Source organism: Propithecus coquereli, unplaced genomic scaffold (assembly GCF_000956105.1).
Source record: "Propithecus coquereli isolate 6110/MARCELLA unplaced genomic scaffold, Pcoq_1.0 Scaffold160, whole genome shotgun sequence".
In the NCBI taxonomy this organism is placed as follows: Eukaryota; Metazoa; Chordata; class Mammalia; order Primates; family Indriidae; genus Propithecus; species Propithecus coquereli.
The window spans coordinates 2,727,611-2,739,198 of record NW_012140525.1 but is presented as its reverse complement, the minus strand read 5'-3'; the positions used below and the strand labels follow the sequence as shown (position 1 = coordinate 2,739,198).

At 36.0% G+C, this 11,588-nt stretch overlaps 1 protein-coding gene and 1 pseudogene across 1 annotated transcript in view; both read right to left on the bottom strand.

The window, feature by feature from the left end:
• Positions 1-4,551, bottom strand: part of SLCO6A1 (solute carrier organic anion transporter family, member 6A1) — a 160,214-nt gene extending 155,663 nt beyond the window's left edge. The window contains exon 1 of the mRNA XM_012641056.1: positions 4,185-4,551. Within this exon, the coding sequence (XP_012496510.1) occupies positions 4,185-4,551 (367 nt within the window). The remainder of the gene's footprint in view (positions 1-4,184) is intronic.
• Positions 4,552-4,642: 91 nt separating this feature from the next.
• LOC105807624 overlaps positions 4,643-11,588 on the bottom strand; it is a 141,515-nt pseudogene continuing 134,569 nt past the window's right edge.

Below are 11,588 nucleotides of genomic sequence, written 5' to 3'. Positions count from 1 at the left end.
AACTAAGCACAAAATCTTCATAACATTGAGTTAAGCACTGTTTTCAATAAACTGTGCTAGAATAAAGGATTTTTTTTCTATATGGAGAAAATGAAGCTTGGCCCTTTTCATATACAAAAACAATTCATTCAAAATGAATCAAAGACCTAAACAAAACAGCTAAACCATAAAATTTGCATAAGAAAACTAAGCACAAAATCTTCATAACATTGAGTTAAGCAATAGTTTCATTGATAGGAACCAAAAAGAATAAATTATAAAAGAAAATAATTAGTAAATTAGACTTAATCAAGACTGAACCCTTTTTTCATGAAAAAAACACAGAAAAGAAAATGAAAAGTCAAGCCACCACCAATTGGGAGAAAATATTTGTAAAGATTTATCCAACAAAAAGCTTGTATTCAGAATATATAAAGAGCACTTCACTAAATAATAAAACAACCCAATTTATAAAAGGGTACTTCACAAAAGAAGACATACAAATGATTAAAAAGCATATAAAAAGATATTCAAGACAATTGGTCATTATGAAAATGAAAATTAAAGTCACAATAAGTGAGATACCATTACACATTCACTAGAATAGACAAAATTAAAAAGATTGACAATACCAACTATTAACAATGTGGAACAATCAAACTTTCATATGCTGCAGACTGGCAGGAATGCAAATGGTACAGCCACTTTCTAGAGAAATTTGGCAGTTTCTAATATGTACACTTCTAGCAAACACTTACCATGTGACCCAGAAATTCTACTCCTAATTAGCTACCCAAAAGAAGTGGAGACATATGTCCACACAAAGATTTGTATGTGATTCCTCAAGACAGCATCATTTATAATAGCCAAGAAAAATAGGAACAATCCAAATGTCCGTCAACTACTGACTGGATAAAGTGTGGTAACTTCATGCAATGGAATACTACTCACAATAAAAAAAAAAAAGAACAAACTATTAATACACACTACATGAATGAATCTCAAAAACATCATGCTACTAAAAGAAGCCAGACCCAACAGACTAGAAACTGTATGATTCCATACATATGAAATTGTAGAAAATACAAAACTCGAATGACAGAAAGAAGATCAATTGTTGCCTAAGGCAGGAGATAGGAGCAGGAACTGTTTGCAAAAGGGCATGAAGAAAGTTTTAGTATGATGGAAAGTTTATAAAATTTCATTGCATTGGTGATCTCATGTCTGCATATATTTACTAAAACTCATTGAATTGGGTACTTGAAAAGGGTAAATTTTATTGTATGTTAATTATACCTAAATAAAGCAGAGGAGAGAGGGAGAAAAGGAGGGAGGGAAGCATGGCCTGAGTCTGATCATAAGGAAACATCAAACAGACCCAGGTTGAAGTTCAACCTACAGAATGAAAGACCCATACTCCTTAAGACTTTCAAAGACATAAAGAAACAGGGAAAGAATGAGGAAATGTTCCAGATTAAGGAAGACTTCTAAAATATAACAACTAACTGCAACACATGTTCCTGTATAGAATTCTTGGCCAAAAAGGAAAAGGAAACAATATTGAGGCAGTTTGCAACATCTGGATGGGGCCACCGATTCACATTTTGATGGTAGTATTGTACTAATATTTCTGACTGGGAAGAGTGAATGATGGTTATGTAGGCGAGTGTCTCACTTTGGGAAGATGCACACTGGAATTGTTAGTAGTAATGAGGCACCATATCTGAAAAAGTCTATATGCATAGGGAAAAAGAGTGAAGTTACAAATGCAGTAAAATGCTAACGAATGGAGAATCCACATCAAAAGTAATCTCAAAATTATTTAAAATGTAACTAAACAAAATAAACAGATCAATCAATAAACAAAGAACACATACCATTTTTATGAATGGAAGACTCAATTCTATACCAAAACTGAGCTAAAAACTTGTATGAAGTCAATAAAGCTTAAACCATTCACTTTCACCCACTTGTTCAAAAACCTTCAATGGCTCCTCATTACCCACCTAATAAGGGGATTACATTAAGTGTGATTACGCTTGTAAAGCACCTTACTCATGACCTCTCACAGTAGAAAGTAAATAGCTTTCAGTATCCTTCCAAAATTCTCAGTCTGGCATTTAAAGGCCTTCAGAATCTAGGCACAATCTATCTTTTTCTTCTTTTTTATTCATTTATTCATTCAATACATATCTATTGAATGACTTTTCTGCCTTGGTCACTATATTAGGTCCTTGGAAAACGTAATGAATAATATAAATATAATTACCCCATTATGGTGCTTAGATGAAACCATTATACAACCAAACTTGCCATTGACCATTCTGAAACAAGTCTCTCTAAAACAAAGCACTGACTAATTCATTCATTTTCTTATTCAATAAATACTCCTTAACTACATCCCTGGCTATCATAACTGTACCTATTAAGGCATAGTTCAAAGGCCTATTTCTCCAAAAAGCTGCTTTGGTGATCTCAAGACAAACTGATGACTACTTGTTCATCTCATAAGGTTCTTATCACATACAGCCTTTTCATTGCACTTATTAGATATAACATTTCAGAGCAAAAACAGATCAGGTTTGGTAAATTCCAATGTCTTCGGTGTAAAGAGGTTAGTAAAGAGTCTAAATGCAATGTCCAGAGATTCCTCAAAGAACTAAAAGTAGACTTACCATTTGATCCAGCAATCCCACTAATGGGGATTTACCCAAAGGGGGAAAAAAAGTCATTTTATCAAAAAGACTCTGCACTAGAATGTTTACTGCAGCACAATTCACAATTGCAAAGATGTAGAATTAACCCAAGTACCCATTAATTCATGAGTGGATTAATAAAATGTGGTATCTGTACACCATGGGGTACTACTCATCCATAAAAAATGAATTAATACCTTTTGCAACAACGTGGATGGAACTGGAGACCATCCTTCCAAGAGAAGTACTGCAATAATGGAAAAACAAATACCATGTGTACTCACTATTAAATTATAACTAACCAATTAGCACTCATGTGCACAGATGGAAGTAAAACTCAATGGAAATAATGCAGGTAGTTAGGGAGGGAGAAAGGGATAGGTGAAATCATGCCTAACGGATACAATGTACACTATCTGGGTGATGGGCACACTTATAACTTTGACTCAAGCAGTACAAAAGCAATCCATGTAACTAAACTTGTACCCCCATAATATTCTGAAATAAAAAATAAAAATAAATAATAAAGTCACAGTAGCAATAGTATGATTAAAATGGGAGGGGAAAAAAGAAAAGATGCTTGACATCACTAATTGTCAGGGAAGTGCAAATCAAAACTACAGTGAGATATCATCTCATACTTTTTAGAATGACTATTATTTTTTTAAAAAAGTTAATAAGTGTTGGTGAGGACATAGAGAAAAGGGAACTCTTATACACTGTTGGTGGGAATGTAAATTGGTAAAGCCATTAAGGAAAACAGTATGGAGGTTCCCCAAAAAGTCAAAAATAGAAGTATCATAGGATCCAGCAATCCTACTTCTGAATATACATCCAAAGGTATTGAAATCAGGAAATCAAAGAGATATTTGCACTGCCATGTTCACTGCAGCATTGTTTACAATAACCAAGATTTTCAGCCAAATCTAATTGTCCATTAATGGATAAATAAATAAAGAAATTGTGGCATATATTAAAAAAAAAAAAATAGATGCATGGAGGCAGTGAGAGCTATGGCCAAGTAGAGGGCATGAGCCCAGTCTAAAGACTTTCAAATTCACATTCTTCTTTAGAATGTATGGCAAAAATGAACACCCTTGAGTTTCAGTTCTCTAATGCAGATTAGTTGAAGTCCCACCCCATCACCTCAATTGGTAGATTAGGAAACAAGATCCAGTAGAACTTCTCAGAGTTGGTGACCAAACAACGCTAAGTGATTCAACACCACCCTCCCTCCAGCGGGCTAGACCCTGCCACCCACCATGTATAGGATGGGGACTGTCAGTCAGGTGTTGGAGGAGGCGAGGCAGTGACAAGAGCGCGAACCTGCCCGTTAACATGCTTGATTCCGATCATGCCTTGACGATGTCAACCGACACAGTCTCACACTGGGCCGCCCCAGGGCGTCCTCCACTCGCCCGTCCTCCCTCTGCTGCTCGCTACTTCCGCGACCCCGGCGCAGCCCCGCAGCCGCTCTCCCCAGAACAGCCCACGGTCCCTCAGGCTCACCTTGAGACATGACCAGGACGCAGTAGAAAACCATATAGACGCGAATGTCATTAAACATCTGACAGCAGGGGATCACTATGCAGCCTAACCCGCAGGGCTCCTCCGAACCGACTTCCGCTTTTGCTGGCTTCTGGGTAATGTGGGGGGTCTCGGTTTTTCCCTTTTTCTGAAAACCGCCAAACTTTATCAGGGCCGTTGGTAAGTTTGTCAGATACAGAGGTTTTCTCTCAGCCTTCTCGGCCTTCCTGGTCTCCCGGACCTTGCCTGTCCTGGTGCCCCTAGCGGGCCGCGCGGGGGCGGGCTCAGACTCCAGCTTCGCTGGGTTCTCCTGCTCCGGCCCATGGCGCCCTTCCGCGACTCGGGGCATGGCTCACCCTGGGCGGCCCCGGGCTCTGAGTCCGCTGCGTTCCCAGGCCCTTGACGGCCAGCCCTGCCCGAAACCCCTCTGCGCGTCAGAGTCAGCGTCGGAGAACTCGGGGGGCCACAGGGGCGCCTGCGGCCCAAACCTCCAGAGAACGTTCCTTCTTGGGCAGGAGGCAAACGTCCCCACAGGGGTTTGACGGTTGCCCTGGAAGAACTTCGAGGCTGTTTTCCTTCTCTGTTTCTGCGTGGAGAAGGGAGCGTAAAAGCTAGAATTGGATCCTGATAACTGCTAACTCAGAGAGCACCGGGGTAACTTTAATGGCAGTCAAATTTAATGCTTACTAATTAGGAAGCAAGGAAAGGAAAGTGTGCCAAAGATAGGAAAGTGGAATTGTCTCCCAGTTTCTCCAAACTTACTTTATTGCAGCGTCTTTCCAACTCCACAGTCTCACTGGAAATTAAAAATCTGAAAATTGTTGAAGGACCAGGAGAAATTAGAAGACATGTAAACAACATTTTCACCACACAAAGATTTGGAAGAACAACAGAAATCAGAAAACAATGTCCCAATGAATGCCTTTACATGAAGTGTTTTACGCGAAGAAATTATTGTCCTAGAAACTCTACCCCCATCAAGAACAGGAAGGATTATTATTTTCCACTCTAAATGAGGGTATGAGACCTACAGGATCATTTATTTTCACAGGTATAAAAATCCTACTGGAGAGAAAGGATGTATGCCGTGGCCCGTTTCTAGGGGCCAAGAAATGAACACAGAGACAAAGAGACAACAGACACACACAAAGACAGTACAAGACAAGACTGCAGCAAACTTTCTTGCTGTAGTTTCTTTATTTATAACACAGCCTGTTTGGCAACTGTCCCACCGCAGTTTCTTTGTTCCCACACTGTCCCTGTCCCGACTCAACACATCCCTGTTCCTTGTTGTTTCGTCTCCGGCGAGCAGATGTTTGCATCTGAACTTTCTAGCCCTTACTGTTTTCGGATCAGGGCGCCCTGGACTTGCGTTCAAGCCCACAGGCACATTCTGAGAAAAACAATAAGACACCGTTCCCAGACAAAGTGTTCTCTACAGATGTAAGCAAATCGTAGTAGGATATGAAACTTGCGTGTTTTATACAAAAATGCAGCTTCTTATTGGTTTTCTTTTCTTAGGCTGAAACATAAGCTATTTTGGCCATATATATGAAGAGTGTGACTTTCCAGGAGAGATTAAACTATTTTCTCTCCCATGGATTCGACACTGTATTGACGAAAACAATTCAGCTGTACAAGTTTGAGTACTGGTTAGAAAGTATTGGCCTGGTAGACCAGGGAAAAAAACACTAAGAACTACTGACCTAAAGTCTGAGCTTGACTCAACAGAGCTATATGCGCTTGAATGAGTGGAAGTGTAATTTTTCCTATACCAAACGACCTGGTTTGTCAAAGGTACAGTCACCTCATAAGTAAGAGAAATGCCCTAGTTTTCCACATTCATCGTACTCAACTAGATGCCGTGTCACATTGTTTCATGACATTAATAAGCATGAGGGAAACACAGGATTTCTAGGAGGCAGGAAATGTTGGGGGAGATCTCTTATTTTTTGCTACTAGGCAGTACCAGAATAGACACTGCAGAGAGGGAAACACAGCTCTGTTAAAAAATAAATGGCACTGGGAATTCGCTTCTACTCACAATATAGAGAGCCAAAGAGTATGTTACCCCCACTCTAGCAATAACAACAACAAAACTGGATAATATTTAAAAAATACTTTTTTGAGCCCATCAGAGAGCTACATTTGCAAAGCAACCAGATGAATTGATTCCAAAGGGTAATAAGTCCCTCAGAAAAAAAAATGAGACACATAAACCATTTCACCTTTATTCACTTCAAAATGTGTAAAGAAAAAAGCTGATAGAACTAAAAGAAAGAGCACAGGAGGAAAGAGTGATCATAAAAGAAGATAGAAACACTTGAAATTTTAATTCTTAAAGGCCAAGTGAGAGCTAACTTAACAGTTTAGAAAAAATGATATAATATATATAAAATAGAAAAAAATATTTATTTACATTTAAATATAAAAGATTTAAAATATGGTTTAAACTTTTTAAAAGATAACTTTAGTAAAAGATTGTTTAAAGCGAAATAGTGATATATTATTGAGTTTGTAACTTGTATAGAAGAAAATGTATGATAATAATAACATTAAAAAATGAGAAGGAAGAGATGGTAGTATATTATTGTAAGGTCCTTTTACTACATATGAGGTTGTATTAACAATATTTAAAGATAGATTCAATAAGATAAAGATATATATTGTAAATGTTAGAGCAGCCATCAAATACATACATACATACATACAGTTATACATATATACACCACAATATACATATATACACACACACACATATATAAAGTACAGCTAGTAAGCCAATGATGGAGATAAATGGAATTTTAAAATATTCACCTAATTAATAATCGATTGATAATAAATAAAGTAACCCACTTAATCACAATAAAAATTAGTGGTAGATTTGAAAGAAATTTACAATAATACTTTAAAAGTAAATGGCCTAAGCATTCCAGTTAAAAAGTAGAGATTATAAGATGAATAAAAAAGTAAGACCAAATTACCAGGTATACATATGTACAAGAAAGCCACTTTAAATATGAAAACACAATAGATTAAAATTTTAAAAATGGAAAAGATATGCTATACTAACACCAATAAAAAAATTGGAATGGCTATGTTAGTATCAAACTGACTAGACTTCAGAGCAAAGAATATTACGAGGGGTTATTGTTCATTTTATAGCAATAAAGAGATCGATTCATCAAGAAGACATAAGAATCCAAAAGGATGTTCCTCTATTGACATAGATTCAAAATGCATAAAGGAAAAGCTGATAGAACTAAAAGTGAGTGTGTAATGGTATCTCACACTCACTCTTCAGGTTCTGATTGCTACCTTCTAACTAAGTTTACTGTGACCTCCTTGATCTTCCGGCTATATGTTCCAGCTATACTCAGCTCATCGTGACTCCCCAAAGACTTCACAATACCATTTCACTTTACATATCTCTATTAAAGCAAGCAACTTACTGTATTTGTATATACATTATTTCTTCACGAAACTTAAAGCACCTTGAGGTCACAGTGCTTATTAGCCTTTGAAGCATTTAATCAGAATGTAATTAATTAGCTAGTTAATTAATTAAAGAGGCAATGTTACATGATGTCTGAGAAGCCAATGGCTACAACCCATGGAAACTGCTCATAATAGAGAAATTTTTAAAGGAGGATATTTGAGCATATTGTGAAGAGTGAAGATAAAAACAGAGAAATATTGTCCTTGGATGGATTTACCCGGGGAAAACTATGCAGGGAACAAAAAAATTCTATCAATAGAGAATGTTTATAAGAATTATTTTTAGCTAGAAATATTAGACTTCCAAGCTATGATTCTAGAGGTATCATTTTACCCTTTAATATCTTCAGATTCCTAGATTCTGAACTGCATTGCTTACTTGGGTAGTATTCATACATAATCAAGGAAACTGACACAGATTATCTCTCTTCCTCTAATTCTAGTTTGTTCCTTATTGACCTTTTACTTGATTCCAAGGTCATTTGAGTAATCCTTTATACAAAGAAACAACTATGTGGGCATGTAGTCATATTTTAAATACCTAATAATGTTTAAAATATTTAGGAAGAAAAAAAACGATTTGGCATCTTAAGAAAGTTTGGTAATTGCTACTGGAAGTGGCAGGTGGCAGTCATAAAAGAATATGTCCTTTTCATTGTAAGAAATAGCATAGATAGAAGGTCATAGCAACCACACCTGTAGAGCTCTTTAGTAACATGACTGCATCCTGATGGGAAAATGGCATCCTAGGGGAAATTTGGCTTTTTGGGGATGGTGGTTCTGATTGCAAAACAAACAAAGTCCAAAGGACTTTATCGAAAAGAAGTAATAAGTGGTCCCTCACTAGCTTCTTTTTAATTTTAGGCAGAAATGAAACCTTTGAAATTTCTAAGTCTCTAAAAAACCAAAGTTATAGAGCAGTGCTGTTCAATAGAAATAAAATGTAAGGGAATAACATCAGCAAGACATTCAAATATGAGGTTTCGCCCTCATCCCCACACAGAGACACCTATTTTGGTCATCCAGCTATAAGAATTGCAGTCTAAGTATTTAAAAAGAAATAGTGGATATTTGCATTGCTCTTTTAACTTTAGTAAACATCACACTTAATCTATGTTGGCTATCTTTATAGGACAGTATAATGTATGATAGAATTCCGTGGTATGGATTCACTACAATTTATTTAATCACTCCTATATTGATGGCTATGGTTGTTTCCAATTTTTCTTCTGACCATACTGAAATTAACATCGTCATATGTATTCTCCTGATAGATCACTGATTTTAAAAATCTTTTCACAGAAAATATACGTAAGAGTTATAAAACATATCCCAATTTTAGAAATACTATATGTGAAAAAATTGCCTTTGAATCTAGAAAAGTATGCATAGTAATATCATTTTGCATGTTTCCTAGGAGTTAATAAGTAACTATTGCATAAAATTTCAACATTGGCATTGAAATATAGTTACCAACTAAAGCAGTTCCTGATGAGCTCAGCAATCCAAGAGCTGAAGATATTTCAAGAAAAGAGCTTAAATTAAACAATGAACGTTTATGAGGTGCTGTTATACATCCTCCATGTAATACCTATTTCAGCTATAACCTCTAAAGATATAGGAAGAGCTCACTAAAGTAACATATTGATGGTAATTCATATGAGTCTTTTAGCAAATAAGTTGGTAAAGTAGGTAAACTACATAATGGTGCAAATTACTGTAATGTGGCTTAGTACAGGATAACCTCAACTATTAAGGGATATAGAACTGTTTTCTCTTTTAGTAAACGGTCCTCATTTACTTAGCTTCTCTGGTAAATGATTCTTGCTTTTTTTCTGATTGAGAGTAATGAATTTTTGCTACAGTCTCTAATATGTGCCTTCTATATTTATGTAGTGAAACTTATTACATATTCTACACAAAATTAAGATTTACGGGTTATGTGCTAAAAGTGATGTTAAATATGTGGATGCTTTAAGTACTATTTTTCTGAATGATGACTGGCTTTTTATTTTATTTTATTTTATTTTATTTCTTGGATTTCTATGAGTTTCTTTAGTTTATTGAGAATAGAAGACTACCTGCTAGATAAATAAAATGCTACATAATTTTTTAAACCCAGAGGAAAACGAAGGCAGGGGGGTGATGAAGGAAACATCATATAAAGTCAATAAAAAATAGACTGTGTTCAGCTGGTCTGCTTAGCTACTGTGTGATTTTGGATAAGTCTTTTCAATATTCTCAACCTTAATTCTTCATTTGTAAAATAAGGATAATAATTAACTCATTTGACAGATTAGTGTGAGAATTAGAAGCAATATATTAAAATTGGTTAGCCTCATATACTTAAACACAATTATTTTTCAAAGTAGAATAGTGAGGTTCTGTATTAGAAAGCAACTACTATGTGTAGCTCTCTGCAAGTTGGTGGATAGAAGTTTACAATTAAGCAATATGTAAAGTTGAAATAAACATAAAGTTATTTTTACTTATTAGCTGGTGAAACCTAGAAATTTAGTGTGTAAAATGGTAGAGTGGATTGAAGTTGGAGATACTAGCTCATTTAGTTGGTCAATAAATGTAATATACAGCTGAATGAGAAAATTGATGACAAAGAGGATCTTTAGAAATATTTACTATTAGAGATAACACACTTTAAAAATAACTTCTGGTTTAAAGCCATTTAAAATGATTGCTAAATGGCATGTTAAGTTTTAAAAACAAAACATTAAAAAATAAACATGTATTGTTGAAGAAAAATTATTCTGACACTTGTTAGACCAGTAAGGCAGATTTTATTCAAGATGACTGCAATAGGAGAGAGAAATTGTATTTAAGTCTTGAATACAACAAAGACAAGTGGGGATTTACAGCAGAAGAGTAGATTGAGGGTGTCAGTGGATAGAATATTACTAAGAGGAGACATGAAAGGTAGAGGGATTCTTGCATAATTGACCTAACAGGATTCTTGCTACAGGCAGGCCAAGGATTTAATATATATCAATGGTGGGGGATGAGAAAATTGATCAAATATCAAAGGTGATTAAACGTCAAGGGTCTGATGACTCAGCAGTATTCTTGTCTAAGACTGGCTTAGGCAGGCTGAGGACAGGGCCCAAGGATGAGGACTACTCAAAAGGAGGCTCAGTAGACTTTGTATAATGTTTGGTCAAGGAGAGAGTCTTTGTCAGCATGCATATGTAATGGTTTGCTTTTTGCACTATTGATAACATTTGACTTATATTACATGAAATAAATCTATTTCAACATATAGGCAATTTTGAAGATAATTCCTTAACAAGTTTTGAAAATAACATATCTCATTGTTGTGTTAAATAAAGCTTATCAGCCAATAAATAAATTTATTTAATAAAGCTTATCAGCCAATACCACTGGAAGCACATTCACAGCAGTAAAGCAAAATGAACACCAAAGGAGAGAGGGAAGGGTACTTTAAGGGTTTAGGGTTCTAGAGTCAGTCACAGAGTGGTCTTGGCAGGGATTAGTCAGACTTTAGGAAGTAGGCAGGACTTTGTCACAGTCAGACTGAATTTTCAGAACACATAAGAGTGTGAGGAGTTACTGTTGGATCAATTTGTCTGTAGTATCATCTTAGAACATATGTGCAAAGTGTCTGTAAGGAATGGCAATACATATATTTAGGTCATAAAATATGAAATGTCCAATTTTGTTTTGTTTTTTTTTTTTGAGACAGAGTCTTGCACTGTTGCCCAGGCAAGAGTGTCGTGGCGTCAGCCTAGCTCACAGCAACCTCAAACTCCTGGGCTCAAACGATCCTCCTGCCTCAGCCTCCCGAGTAGCTGGGACTACAAGCATGCGCCACCATGCCTGGCTAATTTTTTCTATATATATTTTTAGTTGTCCAAT